Raw genomic sequence first — 20,212 nt, forward strand, 5'->3', positions numbered from 1 at the left:
AGCCCAGCTCCTGGCAGCTTCAAGTGGAGCTCTCTGGCAGGTCTGTGGCCTGGAGCTGGGCTGCTCACCAGAGCTTTCCTACACTGAAGTCCTACAGGGAACATCTCCTGTCAGCCAAGTGGTGGAATGAGAGGACTCTCAGCTCGACCTTACCACAGAATTATGGCAAGACTAACTCACACCAATGCAAAAGCAGCAGTATTTCATTGAACCAGCAATTTCCAGAGCACTGAAAATTATGAAATACACAAGTTCTCCTCCACCCTGGATTCCTGTGTCAAGCCAACTTCGAAGTCAATGGTCTTTACCCAAGTCATTCCAGCCATCTGCCATTCCTGCAACTTTCTCTGGTATCTTCTAGGGCTTTTTTTTAAGCCTTCCTAAAACAAAGTTGAGCACAATATTGAACCATGAGACAAAGTGAAGACGTACACAGCTCACATATTGTCCCCTTGCCCTTCTGCTTCCCATTGACCATTGAGGCAATGTCTTCAAAGAGAGTGGCAGTAATTCCCCATCTTGCTTGCAGGAAGAACAATTTTAACCCCCTTTTTTTTGTTTTCTTCTTTTTTTTTGCATGTGGGGAAGCAGGAAGCCTAGCCGCCCCTCCTCTCCTCACCCCCCCGCCTCCAGCAGGGCTATCTGCCCCCCATCCCTCTAACACTGTGACACCAAATTCCATCAATCATTTCCTGTGGAATCACTTGATGTTGTAAAGTTCTTCTGCAACTGTCACAGCTTTACTTCTAAGCGGTACATTATTTTTGCCTTATAGCTGATTTTTAAGATTGCTTTCAACTCTGTGTTTTGATCACTTACAAACACAGAAACCTCCTGTATCTTTCCAATCTTTTTTCTCCATCGTGGAAAGTTAGGCCTTCTGTTTCTCATCCTTCACCTCCCCACCCATGCCCAGACCTCTTTCCCAGTCTGTTCATGAAGAATCTTATCAAAGACCCTGGGAATCCCTTGCCCATATGGACCAGCCCAGCCCTGCCTGTAGCCTGGCTGACTCCTTCAAACAACTGAAGTGCTGCAAGAACCTCTCTTCCAGAAGTCTGCTTTTCCCCTTCCTAATCCATATGCCTACTAAGACTTTTCTATTACAGGTTCTATCAACTTGCTGACTTAATGCTTTGCAACTTCTGGCCCATGCTACTGCCAGGAGCCTCTGCCCCCTCCTGTGGGGTTCCTCCAGAACTCTTCAGAGCAGAGTCCTGCTAAGACAGTGGCTTTTTCCTTCACAGTTCCTCCACATGAGACCACCCTTCAGGATTTACCCTCCATACAGAGGTATCTTTCAATTCTGTTTTTAAACACACGAGAGGAATCTCTCCTCCTTCCCCCCCCCCCCCCAACCCCGTAACACAGGCCTTCTTCCTTTTCCCTACCTCCACATGTAATACTTTCCTATTTGATCACATTCGCCTTTCTGTGGACTTTGGCTGGGTTCCCCCCTGCTCTGTTTTCTCAGGGGTTGTTACATTTAACACATACACCTAAGGTGCTTTTTGGTAACTCCTCTGTGACCCACACATATATCACACCCTTTACTGTATCTAACAGTAGCTCACCCATTTTCATGTAATTTTAACTTCAAAGTTAGCTACTACTACAGAAGGTACTCTTTTTGTCTGTTTCTATTATGGAAGGGCATTGAACTCAAATACATTGCCATCATCATCATCATTCTGTAACTACATCTCATACAATATTCCATGCACCCTCTGGGATTAAAACTTTTTGGGGATTTTCCAACAAGTTTCTTTGAGAATCCTGTGGCCGGCAAAGGAGACACAAGCTCCTGTGGGAGAGGGATGATGGGACAATGCTGCTCCACGGTGGAACTGAGGCCTTCTGCTGGGTGTGCAGCTGCACATCCTCCTTCCCTTCCCACAGGTCAGCTTCGCTTCTGTCCGAGTCAGCACAGGTCCACAGTTTCATCATCACTAGCACCATGAGCACTGATATTAAAGAGTCATTTTCCTGCACACTCTGCATCTCTAGCTAACAAAGAGCCTCTATGCATGGCACCATGTAACCCAAGCCCTCTCCCTCAGACTCCCTATTCCCTAAAAAAGTGAACTCAGCACTTGGAAACACTGAAAAGGAAGACACTGAATGAACTCATTGAAGGCACTTGCTGGCAGTCTGGCCAGCAGCGTGTTTCTTCAGTAGTTCTTTGTTTAAACTTCTTCTGAGCTGCACATTCTGAACTAGAGATTGTCAGGAAGTTGTAGGAAATGTCCAAACCTGGCTCCTTCTCAAGCAGATTAATTCCTTCTGGAAACTCCACCTGTGCAGCAGACACTGGGAACTTGTGCCCAACCTCTTCCAGCTGTGTGGAACACTGCTGCTCTGCTCCACGCCTGGTCTCAAGCTCTGCGGTCACGAGGAGACGAGCCCTGGTTGCTGTTGCAGGGAGCTGCACTTGTCTCTGCTCACAACCATCCCTGTCACCCAGCCCAGGTTGCACCACGTCCCTCGGGCTGTCCCAGCTATGGGAGGAAGGGTCTTCAAACCCATACTCTGCCTCAAGCCAGAACACCCATCTCAAAAATGTAATGCCATGCATTGACAATGGTGCTCTTGCTTTCCAGGGAGCTCTTCAGGATAGAAATCCCCTCAGTCACCCAAGGTGGTCAGCAGTCACAGGAGAGGCACAGGCACCATGTTCCCCCAGCAACTGCCAGATAAACAACAGGATTTCCAGTTTAGTCACAGAATTTTAAGGGGACAGCAAGGAATTGGGAGAACACAACAATAAACAAAAGGCTAGCAGACCTTTCCAGTTTTTTGCCATTCCTCTCCCCTTACCCCTGATGGGGAAGGGGCCTGATGGAAGCTATTGCGATGTGCAGGACAAAGATGGCAGCAGAAGACCAGACCTTCTCCCCTGGCACTGGGAGCGTTGCAGGAGAAGACTAAAAGGTTCACCCGACTACAGACTGACAGTGTCTCCAGATCACATTTTCTGGCAGCAAGTAACACTGACAGAAGTGGCACTTGGGCAATACAAGCAGCCAATAACATGTGATTTAGGAAAAAAATGGCAAAAGCAGCAGAATAAGGAGGATTGTGTGTGATAAGCCCAGTGTGTGCTCTCACCCAGCAGCATCTGGAGAGGATTTTCTCCAGCAGGCAGGGAAGAACTCGATTACATCCAGTTAACTGTGCTCTAAACTGATTATGCATGTGCCAGGCTAATGGATTACATTAGCAAGAGGAAAAATAACATCCAATCAATCTCAATTTACTGCAGACCACACCAAGGCCTGAGAGAAGAGAAACCATTCTGTGAACTCCCCCCGCTGCCGCTGCATCCCTTCAGTTATCAGCAGAGACAAGGCGCTACAGCCGCTCCAAGGACCGGAGAGCTGGAGCTCATCTGATCCATGCCTCATCCAGAGAGAGGCTTTTCCACTAAATCAATCCCTGATTCCAGCTGTGCTGAAGCAAGATGCTGTGAATCCAGCCATCCACCAACCTCTGCTCCAAGCTTTATCCAGTCATACTAGAAGGCCAATATATGGAGCATCCAAAGGAATCCATTATTCTGAAACACGTTATCCTTCAGCTGGTGTTTCACTGCTGTTGTGTCGGAGGCAACACAGGGCTGTAGCAGCACTGACACTGTCCAGGCCTCTCACAAACCTGAAAACTGACAATTCCTCTTTGCCTGCCTAAGGAAAACATCCTAGGAATCTTTATTACAAGAACCTATGCCTGTTCTCCGACGCTGGTAGGATTGTTTTTTTCCCTTTCTTCTTTTTTTCCCCCCTTTTCTTTCCCCTCAGTGAGAGAATTCTAGTGCCCCAATTGTTTTGCCCCAGTGGAACCCACTGTAGATGAAGGGCCTGGATAAAGAAAACTTAAAACCTCTGCAATACAGACTTAACAGTATTACATGTAAAAAAATCATAATATAGTTTTCAAACAACTCTCTTGTACCCCAAACTGACCTCCACAGAGAAGATTCAGTTCCCTCAGCTGGGTTCTTTAAGTCTCACTGGGGCTCTCCCGCCCCCAGTTTCCAAGCTGTGTAACTCTCTCAGGTCTCCTGCACACCAGAGAGCAGAGGTGTATGTGCAGACCTGATCATTTCCAGAGCCAGACTCTGCTGGGTGAGGCTGGATCCCAGCTCAAGATGGAACACTCACTGTCACAGCCATCCTGGCCTCAACAGTGAGCTCTGAGAAACAAAACCCCGCTCTGAGCAGCGCCCCACCAATTCCAGGTAGGTCCAACAACCACAGCTCGAGGTAAACCTTATATGATGCTCCTGGCTATCTCCTTCCTCCCTGAATTTGCTGGAATTGTTCATTCCTCAGAAAAATCCAGAAGTTTTGAAAATGTGTCTATACTGTGATGTGGGTAGGTACTGTAGGGCTCAATGTCAGGTCTTAAATTCCCATTACATAAAGAAAAATTTTCAAAGAAATAATTAAAAATCACAAGGTACACTCTGTGTGTATATAAAGAAACCTCACCACATTTGGGAGAAAGCAGGAAGAAAAGGATGAGGACAGAATGAATATAAAAAAACCTGTGAGAAATGAGCAGACAACGAGCGGGAGAGCACGTGTGAATGGACGGGATGCGGCTGCTGAGATTTATGGCAATTCGTACCTGATTGTTCATACTAAAGCTATTATGGGATGATTAGAGAAAAAGGTGAAGCTTTAAGTCCAGTGAAAATCAATAGAAACGTCTGGAGCAATTCTGCTGCACGAGTGAAAGGACTATTTACTGTATCCGGAGCTCCTCTTGGGTTACAGCCCACAGGGTTCGGGCCAGCAAGGGGAGGGGGTTGGGGACGAGACAAATGAGACTGGAAAGAGATGATGGTTATAAAGACAACACAGAACGAGGGGGGATGGGAGGAAAAGTAAAGACAACAAGACGGGAGTGACAGCCCAAATACCGCTGTGGATGAAAACACGCAATGCCTCCAACGTGCATGGCCGCGCACACGCTCACGGCTCCTCTTCAGCCTCCTCCCTTTCCCAGCCTCCAGCAGCACTTTGCTTACAGATCCCAGCGCTGACGTACACAGAGCACAACAGCACCACAGCGACGGCCCCTCCATCCGCCCAGCGCCACGACCAGCACACTGACCACAGTGAAAGCCTTCAAGCGCCACAAAGTGACAAACTCGTATGGGAAAGAGCCAACAAACCACAGGCAAATGTCACCTTGCACAACTTTTCAAACAGTGATTGCTCAATTTCTGTGCAGAGTATCACAGCTGCACTGTCATAAGACACCGAGCCCCCTCTAAAGCACTGTGGCGTGAACATCAACTGGCCTGAAGCCTGGACAACCACAGTCACTAACAGAACACAGGCTGAAGAGCTGCAGCATGAAGTGGGATTGGATCCCAATGGAGAGCTCTGAGCAGCTCATCTCCAAAGGGTCAGAGTCCATTGTGGTTCAACATAGATTTTCCTTGGAAAATGAAAGAAGACAAAGCAGAGCCAACCCTTACCTTATAAAGCTTCAGGCTGGCCTCGTGCCTTGAGTTCACGGTGTGAAGACGTAGCTTCTCCAGACTGTTGGTGTAGTAGTCGCATGCGTTGCATTTCAGATGGACGGGGTTCCCAATGGCCACGCACTTGAGCCTCCATTCGTTGGCTTTGCCCCCCTCCTTGATATGTGCCACCAGCTGGTATTTCTGCACATGCTTGTCTGTCTTACAGTGCAGCTGGAAGTTGGCCTTGAGCTGTGTGTTGTAGCGGCACAGCTTGCACTGGTACGAGTCCCCCATCACCGCCTTCCACTCGTCCTCAGGGAGGCTTCGCTCCACGTTCATGTGGAGGCCCAGCATGTCCAAATTATCTGTAGTGAACTTGTTGCACACAGCACACTGGAAGAGCTTCAGCGACGGGTCATTCGTTTGCGTGAAACTTTCACCCAAGTTCATGAGCTCCTCAGACACCAGCTGTCCACCACCCAACCGCATGTCCAGCGGGATCTCGCCACCCACTGCACGAAGGAAAAAGAGGAAGGAGAGGTCAGAAAGGCTGAATTCTTGCCAGAAGATAAACACAGAGCAGAACATAAGCTGCTCCCAAGAGCCACCTGTGTACCCACAAACACACAGTGATACCACACGCAGCTGTCCCTTCGCCCACTCCTCCGTGTTGCTGGTCTGCACCAGAGCTGACGAAAAGAGTCACTGCAGCCAGCGCAGAAGGCTGGGAACAGACTACAATCACCTTTGCTACCCACTTGCTGAAGGATCATCCAGCCCTCTGCCCATCAAAGGTGGTGAGAAAAACCCTACAGACTTTGAGAGGATGAAGAATTCCATAGCACCACATTGAAAGTTTCTGTGGCCATTTCAAGAACAGCGTTAATACTTCATTCTGTTTTTTCTTGCCTCCCAGGAGAAGCAAATGCTACCTCATGCAGTAGCTAAGCACAGTCTCTATCACATAAAACAAAGGTCAACAGTCACAAGCCCAGGTGGTGGCTGCATCACAGGGAGGTCGCCACACTGCTATCACAAGTTGGCAACAGTGCAGAACATGGCATGGACAGAAACAACCTGAAAAGTGCTACTCCTGCACCATTACATCTCATCTCTTGTCCAAGAGTTCAAAATGGTGAAGAACCTTCTAAAAACAGTGCTGACAAGGTAAAGACAACTAATAATAGAGTGTGAGAGCATGTCAAGGAAAGCCAGGAGGACCCTGTGTTTGTCAGGCTGGCTCTTCAAAGCAGAGCTCAACTCTGCTCACTCACAGCTACTGAGCACAACAAGCTCCTACTCACACCAGAGGACCTGAGAGATGCAGACAGAGAAACTCTGTACCAAGCACAGAGACCACCAGGACCCCTGTGCCACATCGCTCTCCTTTTCCGTTTTTAAGACATTTGTGGTCTTTCTACAGCTTTTTGGTATTTTACCTTGATTTGATGTCACAGCTCAGCTTAACAATCCTATGAAAGGAAACCAGGTCACCAATTCATCAGTTAATCAAAAAGAGATGTTATTTCCTAAACTTTTCATTTCCTACATTGCAACCTATTTGCTAAGAAGCAAATGCTCTTTAAGTTACTCTCTCCTGAACTCACCACGCAGGAAAAACCCAAAAGCAGACTCTTCTGAATTATTAATGTTCTGCTCAGTTTTGGACCGAAGTGTAAGAATGGGAAAGATCTGCTTCACTTCTTGCAAAGCTGACAGCGTGTGCATCCGAGTCAAAAGGGCCAAGCCGGTGTCGAGTGCTTATTAACAGGGGCAGGGCCTCCCTCTGCAACCCTCAGTGTGAGATCTGCAACCATCAAGTGCACAGTTCACAAATCGCTCTCCAGGCAGCTCACAGACATCCAAGGCCCTGTCATTTACTGCAGGAGCTTCAGTTAAAACGTTCCCAACTTATCACAACTGCCCTGTGCTTCAGTAAGGAGGGGCTCTGAGCTTCAAAAGCCTCCAATCCCATCCATCACTCTGGCAGCAGTGGAACACCACCCCTTCCACCCCTCTCAAACCTGCTTACCTTGTCTTCTCAAGGCAACACAGTGTGGAACAAACCGGCCCCGAACAAATGCACCTGCCTTTGGGAGTGCCAGCAGCTGACTGCACCCTCTCTCAAAGCTATCCACCAAACTACTCCCACTCCTCACCAAACCCAGGAAAAGTTCTCAGGAAACACTGTAGTTAGGATGCTTTCCACAATGAGGAAGAACGTTCAGCGCATGGCATCTGTAACCCGTATCTGCTGTTGCATTAACTCCCTACGAAAACTCTTCGAAAATGTACCAGAAAAGCCACAAGATGAGAAAAACTGCTCTGGGTGAACACAGATGAGAAATCTGCACTGTGCAGCCTCCATCCTTGACCACCACAGAAAGGCAGCTCATGGGGCCACAGTGCCAGACCCCTTTGCTGGCTCTCTCACATGAACATGGTGGAAACCCCTTCAGCCTCACCTAGAGATGGAGCCATCGTTGCCATGGGGTTGGTGGGATCGAGCTGGAACCCCCCCATCATGAACTGTCCATCTGAGGAAGTGCTGTCCATCTTCAAGTTGGGAAGGTTCATGTTCTGCGCCAGGTAGTACTGGTAGAGCTCGGCCTCAGCAGGGGATGGCAGGCTACCGAGGCCCAGGTGCCGGTTATGTTGGATTTGGGACATGTTTTGCTGAAGCAGCATCATATTGTGCATGTGCTTCTCACTGGTCATGTGAATCCGAAGGTTTCTAGCTACGTTGGTCTCATAGTCGCACACCTCGCACCGCCACGTAGGTTTGGTTTTTGGTTTGGTGGGGGAGGGAGCCCCACAGGTGCTACCAATGTTGGCGGCGGCGGCTGCTGCGGCGGCAGCAGCTGCCGCCGCTGCCCCTGCGGTGTGGCTGAAGACTTGCTCTCCCCCTCCGTTCTGCAGGTTCTGCATGTTGTTGAGATGCTTGTCAGACTGCATATGAATACTGAGGTTGCCTTTGGTAGTTGTGGAGTAGTTACAGACCTCACAGCGGAAGGGCTTGTAACCACAGGTGTAGCTCTCGCCCCGCGCCAGACGTGGGTGCGGCTGCCCGCTCTTGCAGTAGACACAGGAGCCACCTGGCTCGGGATGTTTCTCCTTCATGTGTGCCTCAAGCGTCTGCTGGTACTTGTAGTGCCAATTGCACTTGGGACACTTGAGTGTCTTACACGAGTTGCGAGAATGCATCATAGTCATGTGGCCACCCAGCGACCGCGAGGAGCCCAGGACCGTGTCACACTTCGGGCACTCCACGCCGCTCCCCGAGGGGCACTCCCCACCCCCAAGTTCACAGAGGGGGCCAGCATGCTGGTGATGGGAGATGTAGCTCCCGTCCTCGCCCTCTGCACTCTCATTTGGTTCTGGTGCTGTGGCATTGTCTTTATTGGCACTTTCATCGATAAAGTCCAGCCTCCTGCTGCCCTCGGCCACACTGGCTCCGCCGCCCTCATTGTTAAAGCTTAAGTGATTCCTCCTGTTTGCACCATCAAAGACAAAGGAAGAAGCAGAATTAGAACTAGTAGAAGCCGTGCCCCTCGACAGGGTCTGGAGCACGTTAGGCATTAAGGGAGAGTTAGAAATGCTTTGGTTTGAGAGAGCAAGGTCCTTTTTGCTGCTGCCACTGCCTGCCACAGCCCCAACATCCTCCTGGGGCCGGTCCTCCAGTTCATCCTCCAACTCGTTTGGAAATAGTCCTTTGCAACCCTCATCATCCTCATCTTCTTCCTCTTCCTCCTCTTCCTCTTCCTCCTCTTCCTCTTCCACATCCTCCTCCTCCTCCTCTTCCACCTCCTCGGCTGGCTCCACTTTTTCCAAGAGGCTGTCCTGGTCGTCCCCCTCTTGCTTCTCCCCCTCTGCCACCCCAGGGTCCTTCCCCTCCGAGGATTTGGTGGGACTGGAAGCCAGCGGGCCCAGGGGGACTGAGGTAATGGGAGTCTTCAGCGCTGAGCTGGTCAGCCCACCCAGGTTGAGGAGTGCACTGGGGGCCAGGACACCCGTGGCTGGTGGCGGCTCAGCTCCACCAGCCGCCCCGGCCTGGAGGGCCTGCTCACCTTCCATGCAAATGCCGCTGAATTTACCATAAAAACTGTGTCCAGGGCCTATGAGGTTAGCTGCGGAAACGAGAGGGTGCTGAAAGGTTTTGTTTTTTGGTTCCAGAAAGCTGACAAGGGGTTCCTTGTCTTTGCCTATCCCTTGGATGATAGCGGAGATGTTCTTATTGCTAAGAATTTTCCGCTCCTCCTCACTCAGAGTCATTCGGTGGTCGTGCACGGCATGGGTCACGAACGAGCGGACATACCCAAAGGAGAGCTTGCACAAGAAACACATCAGGATGGGCTTCCTCTTCCCATAGAGCACAAAGCCATCGAATTTGGACAGGTCCACATTGTTGGGAACATCTTTGGATACACAGGAGCTTTTGGCAGAACCGTCGCTGTTCAGGTAATCCTTGTTGCTTTTGTGTCGCACATCGAAGACGCGGAAGCTGTGCAGGACGGGGCTGATGCCCGCCAGGGCTGAGGTATTCGGGAAGGCCTGGTCTGAGCTCTCAAACCACTTCCCGAAGGATGAGGCTATGTGGAAGGTGTTGATGATCTGTGGGTAGACAGGAGTGGTGGCAGAGGGCTCTCCCTGCTTGGGCAGAGAGTTCGGGAGCAGCGAGGGGAGAGTCCCGCTGCCGCCGGCACCCCCGCTTTGCACCAGCTGGCTGAGGCTCTCCACGATGTAGGCTGAGCCATCGGGCTGGTAGACGATCTCGCCAGCCAGGTTCTCCACGTCGCTCTCCTCCTCGCCGTCCTCGCTGCTCTCGCTCCCGCTCTCCCCCCGCAGCGGCGGGGGCGGGCGGGCGCCGGCGCAGCGGTGCTCCATGTAGCTCTGCAGGCCGGCGAAGGAGGCCGCGCACTGCCCGCAGCTCACCTCCTTGCCCGCGGGCTCAGCGCCGGGACCCGCCGCGCTGCTCTCAGGGACGCGCTCGGGGAAGGGGACCCTCAGGCTGTCCAGGGGGCTGCAGCTCTCCGCCGCGGGCTGCTCCATGCTGCCGGCCGGGTCAGGGAGGTGGGCGCTGTTGAGATCAGTCCATTGCTGGTGCTGAGGAATGCCGCACCCATTGTCCTTCCCGGGGATGACGGGCGAGTCACAGCCTTCCATGGCAGGGCTGGCACGGAGCGCTCATTGCACCCGGTACGGCTTGGACCTGCAGATGGGGAGAGGAGAGAGGCAGGTGAGTCAGGGTGTTGCCCGTAAAGACCCCACCACCACAACGGCTGCTGACCCTGCTCCTTGGGACCGAAGTGGGGGCTGGCGTGCCAAGATGGGCTCCAGGGACAGCCAGCCCAGCCTCGGGGAACGCACTCGGGGAATGAGCAATGGAAACATGTTGGCAGCAGTAATGCAAGAGGCAAACTGAAGGAACCTGGAAGGTGGCAAAAACCTCCTTAAAATCTTTCCTAAAGGGAGCCAGCAGGAAGATTGTAGGACCTGCACTGTCACCCCCAAGGCCTTTGGTCTTCAGAAAACAAACAAAATCATCATGGGAAAGCTTGTGACAGAAACAAGACACGACAACAAAACCGTTCTGTGGCTTTATAACTTGGTAAAAACTCGTATTCTCTGGCTCCCCCTAAGGCAGATGCTGTTCTTCTGGGTGTTACCCTTCTGCTAATGGCTTGGGAAGCACAGACCCAGCCCTACCACACGCACACCTCAATGGGAGACCATGTGACCCAGAGCAACTCCCAGCGATTTTGGAGTAACAGCGCTCAGAATGCACAGGAGTCGTAACTGCTCTGTTCTGGACAGAGTTTAAATACAGAGATGTCAGGAGAGAAACCAAACAGGAAATTCCAGATCTGACAAGGGTGCATCCTGGGGATTGGAAAGAGGTCAGCCCACCACGCTCCAGGAAGCTCCCAGAGATCCTGCAGGGCACAGCCTCTGCACACGGACTGCTTCCTCTCACCCCTGGAGACAAACGGTGGGTGCAGGTCCTGGAAGAGGAGGACAGCCTTCTCACTACTTCCATTCCACCAAATCAACGCGACTGGAGGATTCCCACCAACCGCCAGGCAGTCAGCAGGCCTGAGCTACTGACCGCGGCCGACATCCAGGGCCCCCTGTCATCGTGACCCCCTTTGCTGCATCCGGTCAACAACTCCAACACTGCAATCCTAAAGGAGTCCTGCAATCCTGATGGAGCCCTCTTCAGCTGATAAAGAAAGCGTGAAGGGAACTGGAAACCTGCCAAAGAAGACATGAGCAGCTGCAGAGCAGGTGATGTGCCACAGCAGCACCATGTGAACTACCTGAATTAGTTCAAGGAAAGGAAAATGGAGTGACATTCAACGTTTGTTTTTTCTCGTTTCACTATCTCCCAGTTTATTTTCCTTTACTATACAAAGCCATCCACACCTCTGCTGAGTTCCCTAATGTGTTTGTACTTTCCCTTTACATTTTACTTCTGGTGAAGCTCAAAGAAAAAGCATTTAAAACTACCACTGAAGGCAAAGTAATACTCTCAAAGCCCTTGTGCAAAGATACCTGCAGAAGGACACACAGCTGCAAGGGAGACACCATCCAACGTGTTCACACACAACATTACTCTACAGCACCTCCAGTCTCACCTTGCCTGGATTCTATGTCATACACAGCTGCCTCTGCAGTTGCACTGGGAATAAATAGGGATTTGCTCTGCAGTAACAGTAATCTGGTGCACTGAGCAGAACAAGAAGGAAGAGCAGAATCCCACTGCCAAAAGGCTCTGTCTGGGCTCTTCATCAGCCAGTTTTGTTCCCCTAGCCTAAAATAAGCTCCAGCCATGTAACGGCTCCTACTGCACCAGCTCTCTCCCTGGAACATTTGTCCTTAGCTGTGTGTTTTCCTTAAACTGATCCCAGATCCTTCTGCGTTGAGACTGCACGTTCACCTTCCCACAACACGCCTTCTCTCTCCCTTTTCACTGCTACTTCTGCACTGGCAACTGCAATCCAAATGGAACCAACACAGATTCATATGGGGAAAATGAGGAAAAAGAAACTCCATAAGCCTCACACTTTTGCCAAGTGAAGTTTCAGGAATATCCATGCAGACTTCAAGGCGCAACATGGAATGACAACACCCTACCAGTTCTTTTAGACACGGAGCATTGTGCAGGCCAGCACAGCCAGCTCCTGGGACACACAGCCAGGTGAGACATAGGCAGGGTCAGAGCGGTTCTGCCATCAAGAACTCCTGACTGGCAGGAGATGCCTGACTGACAGCCAGGCTGGAAGGGTTAGCAGGGCTGGAGGGGCGGGAGGGTTAACAGCCTGATTGGAAAATCAATGTAATAAATGCTTGGTAAGTTACAGGAACATGCGGGAAGAGGAGGCCGCGATTGATAAAGGACTGCAGCTTTGATGCTGCACTGGGGACTTGTTTATTGACAGGAAAGCCAATCTCTCTCCCGGCCCGGCCAGGCAGACCCGCACGCTCCAATTAATTGGTGGGCTTTTCTGCCTTGGCTTGCTTTAACAGCTCTCCCCCACTCACTCCAACTTAACCAGCTCAAGATGTGCTATGCCAAAGGAATCTTCTCTCCTCTCCCTTTCCTCAACACGGAGGAGCCCTTACACGGCATGTGGAAAAACCCAGAGCTGAAATGGCCAGCCCAAGCCCCGGACACAAGCTGAGCCCCTACACAAGCTCACACTCTTCTGATGGTTCAGTCACCATCACAGCTGTTCCTGAAGGGAGCACAAGGCATGAAAGTATTTGTTTCTATTCACACAGAAGCTGCAGGAATCATCTCTTGAAACTGAAAACAGCAACTTCCTTGCTAAAGCAAACCAGGTTCTAAGCAGGAGCACAATGCAGTTATTAGCCCACTACTGGGCCCTGCATCTTCCACCACCCCAGATTGCCCCTAGGCCACCTGTGTGGGGACACGGAGAGCTCAGATGGACAGACAGACATGGTGTGCTCCACACCTCCCATTCGCTCCCCCTGCCACCCTCTCTGCTCTGTTTATCAGCCAGTCAATAAGAAAAGGTAGTTCTTACTTAAGGAGGCAGAAGTCAACTCGTCAGGTCGATCAGCACTCTGTCTGTAAACATGGTTTCCCGTAAAATCAATGAACTCCAGTTACAGAGAGAACAGCCTGAGCGCCAGAGGCTCCGCGCTCTCACACCGCCCCAGCAGCAAAGAAGGGCTCTCCTGGTCCCTTCTGCAGCCTCACATCCCACCGCTGCCATGCCCACCCTGCCTCTGGCCCATGGCCCGTGCAAGCCCCTGCCCCTTCCTCACCGCACCACTGCATCTCACAGCCCCTTGGAACCGATATGGGACCAGCCAGGGCAGCGCAGGCACCGCAGGCCAGGAGTGCTCTGCCAGGCACCCCGGCGGCCCAGAGCTGCAGGATGGCAGGTGCAGGCGACAGCACAACACCGTGTGCCCCACACTTGTGCCGCCTTCCTACAACCAGGCCTGCAGCTGGCAGCCACGCTGTGCAGGACATGCACGGAGTCAATGCCTGTGGCCCCCCGTCATCTCCTTCCAGCGCCCAGCCCCATCCTCACAGGGACAGACATTCCATCTTCCAGCAACGCTCCCACCGAGGAGTGGCTGGTGCTAAAGCAACGCCCTGCAACCCCTGGCAAGCTGGGGGCTCCTGGGCACCCCCAGCCTGCGGCACCAGGCTGCTTCCTCCCTGGGGACGCTGGCAGCAGCGCGGGCAGCAGGGATGGAGCGGGAGGGAGGCGGGGGCTCCTGCTGTTGCCCAGGCTTCCCGAGAATTAAATATGAACAGCCGTGCTGTGTAATTTTAAATTGTTAATTAGCACAGGGTTAATTAGGCGGCCCTTTCACAAGAGGCTGTTTGGCAGTAAACCAAGACTGGAAGCAATGAGGAAGGAGGAAAACAAAAGGAGAAAGCGACAGTGAGAAACTGTTCCCTCAGCTAATGACCCACATGGCACCATGGAAAAAAGGGCGCTGAGGACACAGAGAAGACACAAGCAGATGCATTACACCCACAGCCATTACCTGGCCGACGGTCCCTGTAGGCTGCCCTCCGTCTGCCCAGCTGCACGGCACAGGGAAGAGCTCAGGCCCTCAGCCACCTCCAGGGTGCCAGTGGCTCATGAAAGCCAAAAGGGACAGAGATGGAAGGACAAGGACAGCACAGGACTAACGGTGCACTCAGACACTCTGCCCACACCCCTCCTCACACGCTCAGCCTGGCCTTCTGCAGCGTCCTCAGAAGGACAATGCCTGGCGAGTGTGGAGTCCAGGTCGGCCAAGAAGCTCCTGTCTCAGCAATGGCACTTGATGACACTTGTTCCAGCCTGAAAACTAGGGATGGACATACCAAAAGTGAGCAAGCAGCCAATTCAACTTCACAGTCACAGAAACACGAAATAGCTTGGGAAGGGACCTTGGGAGATCCCTGGGAACAGGTATGCTCAAAGCTCCCGAGAGCAGGAGCCCAGGCGGGGGGTGCAAGGCAGTCACTGTGACCCTCTGAAGCGGTGACACAACGAATCTGGAGCATCAAAGCTTTCTGTGTCACCTCCCCGCACCTGGCGTGCTACACAGCACTCGGGTAACACTTAGGAAATTGCAAATGGAAAGAAATGATAAAAATAATTGCCTAGGATCAAGAATTCAAAAATTAAGGAAGAACAGAATGTATGTTGCCAAAGCAACTTTAATTTTGCTCCTTTATGCATATGAATTATGATACTGCCTGCAATTAGGTGAGCACATGCTGCCTCACTTGGCAAGCAGGATGGTCACAGAAGAGGGTAAAACAAGGTGGCAGGAGCATGTTGTCACTTCATGTGATTTCTACAGCAGCTGCTATCACACAAATATGTGAAGAGTTACTTCCTAGAATAGAAAGATATTTTCAAATTTCCTCAGCAATGCTGGCTGGAGGTTCGAGTGGCAATACCAAGAGTTTCAATTCCCAGTTCTGTAAAATCCTTCTATCTTTTAAGTTAAACAGAAGACACGGATCCCAGCTCTCACATTCATTAAGGTACCAGAAAGCAGCAAGATACCTGCCAGCCTAAGGGAAGTGCTGAGAACTCTGCAACAAGACCTAAGCTATTAGGATAAAATGGTACTTATGTGCCAAAACCTGAGCATAACAGGGAATGTGGATGCACAGTGTGAAGAATGATTTCTAGCTGGGGTTTTTCTGCCAGCATTTTACAACATCAGTGCCTTGGGATTCCTCTTATGCAATTCCTAACCAAAAAAACCATCCCTGAAAATACTGATGTATTTGCCAAGTTCAACATTTTAATGAAGAAATTACAAACTAATTTTTCCCTTTCACATAGCAAGTCATATTTTGCACCTCTCCAAGTGATACCGAGCTGTGTTTTGGCACACACCCTGATGTGGAGTTGTCTCACTGGCAAACACGGTCTGACAAGCAAGATGCCAGTCTTGCCAAATCCTGAACACCTGACATCTCTCTTCCTCTTTTGCAGTGAGGCTTTACCAACCAAAAGCCCAAGCTCAGTTCTGACTTCTTCCAGTGTTCTGCTGTATGCCAGACTGTTTCCATCTGGACACATGGCCATGTCCAATGCCTCTGCAGTGGGAGCAGAATTAACAAGCCAGCCCTGCCTGCTGGTGGAAGAAGCATCCAAACAACATTGACCCGTGGGTTCCAAAGAGTCTTGGGGCTGCAAGTCCTCACAAGCCAGTTGGTTATCCTGACAAAGCCAAGAATTCATAGAACTGAAGAATCATTTGGGTTGGAAAAGACCCTTAAGAGCAGCAAGTCTAACCATTAACCCAGCACCACCAAGGCCACCACTAACCTGTGTCCCCAAATACCACATCTACACATCTTTTAAATCCTTCTGTGGGATGGTGACTATAACACTGCCCTAGGCAGCCTGTGCTAGTGCCTGACCACCTTTTCAGTGAAAAAATTTTGCCTCTGTGGAAGTTCCTATGAACACTACAAGCTTTCCCCTCTGACAGATTCTAGCCCATGGATCCTGAAGGGCCCAAGGTCCCAGAAGGGGATGACGTGGCACACAGTGGTCTACTGAAAGAAAAGATCCATCAGGCACCTCAAAAGGACAAGACAGTCCTCCCCCAGCAGGAAGACAGCCCTGTGGAGGGATCGCCTTGGGCAGCACTCCAGCCGGCAGCGCAAGCGGCGCTGCTCTGTGCACGCGCGCTGGCACGGCCACGGTGCGAGAGCTGACACAGGGCTCACATCCACGGGCACAGCCGGTCCCTCAGATCTTCCTGGCATCATTAGCATAAACAGCTTTTCAAGCAGCAGGAAGCAAAGGAAACGCTGAACAAAACAGGGCTGGAAAGCTGCAGGGCTCAAACACTTGGCATGAAACTGAGAGAAAGGGGCTCCTTGAAAAGGTGAACCTTCCACATCATCCACATTTTCCCTCTGTCCTTCACACCAGCTAAAACTGAGCCAATGGGAGTAACACAAGTCAGGCAGCTTTTCAGAAGGCATTTTGTTATGAACTATTACTCCAAGTTTGCTGATCCCTTTGAGCCAGCTACTGCACTACACACAGAAATATTTATCTAATCTTCAGCCCGCTGCCATTGAGAGTGGAGTGATCCCAAGGAGGGCCGGAAGGCTTTCTGTGAGCAGCTGGGGACAAGAGCGCTTATTCCTTCGGGAGATTCTTAGCACTAAGAATATTTTGCAGCAGAGGTAAGCTGGCTTCAGTCACATTTCTCTCTACACAGCAAACTGAAGCACTTGCTTAGCTCATACATGACAGGGCATTCACATGCTCCTAGGGCACCGAGCTTGTTCTCAGGTTCTGCAGGAACCTCTCCTCTTGAGCAGGACAGCACAGAAGTTCCAGGTTTTGTTTCAAAACATCACACATCTCACGATTCTGCCGTTGCGCAACTCACCCCTTTGCTCCAAACCCCCGAACCTTTCTTGTTAAATGCTGTTCTCAGCCTATGCTGCTGCATAAATAACTACATTTGCATCTGGTTTGCATTTTCAGTGCACCATTGTTGATCCAACTCCAAAACTAATCAAAGAGCTGCTGAGGACAAACTGCCTCGCTCTGTCACACAGACCCCACAGCCCCTCAGGTTCCCCCAAGCCCCAGTGCCTCAGGAAGAGGGCCATGCTTGTCCCCCCGTTTTGCCATGCTGCAGCTTGTGCTGTCCCCCCAGTGCCTGTCCAGTGGCTCACACACAGTTCCAGCCACCACGGCTCTGTCTGGGCCCCGTGTCCTCCATCGTGGGCAGGAACATCCACAAGACCTTGTACCGGGCAACCGCTACCCCCACCAAACCCCTGGTGATGCTTGTGAAGGGAGAAGTCTTGAAATGGTCCGAGTTTCCAGCCCTGCTACATGGCTTTGGGATCAGACACAGCCAAGCCTCCGTGGCCCAGCTGGAAGGGCTGCTGCTCCGCTGCCAGGCTGCGCTCCACAGCCATGCTCCACACGCGCAGCCTCGCGCGACTCGCAAAGAAATCCTGCCAATGCTCCTTCCTCCTCCGGATTTACCCAAACAACATGTGTGCTCCAGACTAGTGTCAAGGGCCAAGCCAAGGGTAAGAGTTAGACTCATAAGTCATGCAGATCTCCTCTGCCAGGGCTCGGATCCAGTCCTTGTTAGGAAGCAGACTCACTGCGACATTCTGGGCTCAGCTGCTCTTTCCCACCCTTTGGGAAAGCCAATGCTTTGGATTGGGAGAGCAGGCTCAGAGGTATTAGGTCATTCTGTAACCATTCCACTGGCTGCTCAGACAAACACCGTGGCTGATACATCAGCTCTGAACTACACACTGGGGTTGCACAGTCCCATTGCAAAGGTCACTGGTATGTCTGCTTATACCAGCCATTCACATTTCAGTATAAACACCAGTTATAGACGTGTCACTGGAAGATAATTTAAAAAAAAACCCCAAAAACAGGTAAAGAAACTTGCTGGTATAGCTGGGAAACTGCCCCATTTGGAGCATCCTTTAGGCCAACGTTTAGCAGATCCAAGTGGTCCCGTACTCCTGTAAACAGCATCCGCATTTGTTGCTCCCAAAACAACATCCTGCTCCAGACTTCATATACAGCCTAAGCATGTTCCTTATCTGGCCAAAATAAACTCTCCTGATTGCAGCAATCATCAGGAGTCAACACCTATGGACCATCTGACAGCTCAAAGTCTCAAGTTCATGCTCTCAGTGCGCATGGTGCACAGTCCCTCCATCAGCTGCTGCATCCCTGGTGCACCTCAGAACCACCACCTGTGAAACCCTTAACCACCTCACACGGGAGAGCTGACACAGATCCAGGTAAACGGGGATTCCAAAGGATGTGCCCGATGCATCTGCAGGCACTGCCAAGCCTGGTGAGCACCACACGGCAGCACACTGCGAGGGACACGGGCACCTTCAGAGGGGAGGGAGGAAGTTGCTACGCACACGTCTCCAGACCTCCAGGACTGAAAGCGTTACTCAGCTGCCTGGCCTCTTGCTAATTGTGGGTTTTATTTTTATTTCCTATTACCCTCTTGCACGCCTGATGAGATTATCTTACCGGAACTGACACAGCTGGAGGCTGCAGCCATACATGGAGCCTCTCAGGAGGCAATGCAATTTTATTTTCATTGATCAGGAATCAGCAGGGCAGTAAATGATGGGAAATTCCATTAGGAGAAATACTGGGCCACAAGACCCAACTATCTAGGTACAACCAAATCTCAGAAAGTCCCATCCTTCCTCAAAGCCCCATCTGGATGCGGACAGCAAATCATCTTTCTTCCTCCCAAAATGGAGTCAGCTACTAACCTGATATTCCTAATTGCTGTCTGCGCTTCCAGAAGCGGAGGCAATGCTGTCAGAGCACCCCCAAGGGCTCACTTAGCCCAGACAGTGCCTTTGGTAGAGCCAGCAGCGCCCAGCAACCCCAGCTCAGCCCAGCAGCTGCTGCAGGGCCAAGTCTGTTTCCTGGCATGTGCCCATTCCACAGTCTTTGTTCTCACAGGCCAGGCAGGTGTCAGTGGTGCTGGCATGCCAATGCCTCAGCCAGTCCCAGCAGAGCCAGGCGAAGCCAAGGGGATGTCCAGTGCATGGTCCCATTTGGAGCCCAAAGCCCCAGTAAAGCACTACAGTGTCACTGCAGAGAGCAGCCCTCCTTCTCCTTCACTGTCTCGGGGCACACAGCAGTCTGGGAGCACACAGGGGTCTTAGGGAACCCTTCTTCTGACAGAGCACCACAACCCACACAACACTGTTACAAGCCCAAACTCCTCTGAGCCCAAACTGAGAACCGTATGTCAATCCTTCTATTTTAAACCCCCCCATACACAGGACATGCACTCAATCCCTCGCTCCTAGATCAAAATCCCACCCTCAGGCCTCTGATTCAAAGCTGGGTTTGCCCCATCCTGCTGTCCCTTGCTGCACACACGTGGGTGACAGGTGAGCCCTGAGCCCCCTGGCAGGATGGCTGGAGCCGCCGACACGCACGGGTTAACGGGAGCTGACCGTGGCACAGCTGTTAAGGTGATCAATACCAGTGAGATACTAAAGCAGCGTAAGCCACATTATTGACTGCCAAGCAGATGATAAAACTGTTTATTATGATAATTGTGGGGTGCCTGCAAGGTGCTCCTAGCGTTGCCTTGAGCTTTTTACCAAAATAAGAACTGCCAGAGCATCACCTGTCTGTAGTCTGTAGCCCCCTTGCCCCAGTGAGACCCTCCACACGCCACTGTGCCCACACA

General features: G+C 51.4%; 1 protein-coding gene across 5 annotated transcripts in view; it reads right to left on the reverse strand.

The window, feature by feature from the left end:
- Positions 1–20,212, reverse strand: part of ZFHX3 (zinc finger homeobox 3) — a 396,997-nt gene that overhangs the window by 72,130 nt on the left and 304,655 nt on the right. For all 5 annotated transcript variants that reach the window (XM_048316338.1, XM_048316337.1, XM_048316340.1 and 2 more), the window contains 2 exons: positions 7,939–10,682; positions 5,489–5,985 (listed from right to left, as the gene is read on the reverse strand). In XM_048316338.1, coding sequence (XP_048172295.1) covers positions 5,489–5,985; positions 7,939–10,636 — 3,195 coding nt within the window. In that variant the 5' untranslated portion in view covers positions 10,637–10,682. The remainder of the gene's footprint in view (positions 1–5,488; positions 5,986–7,938; positions 10,683–20,212) is intronic.

The sequence above is a fragment of the Corvus hawaiiensis genome, chromosome 12, assembly GCF_020740725.1.
Source record: "Corvus hawaiiensis isolate bCorHaw1 chromosome 12, bCorHaw1.pri.cur, whole genome shotgun sequence".
Lineage (NCBI taxonomy): Eukaryota > Metazoa > Chordata > Aves > Passeriformes > Corvidae > Corvus > Corvus hawaiiensis.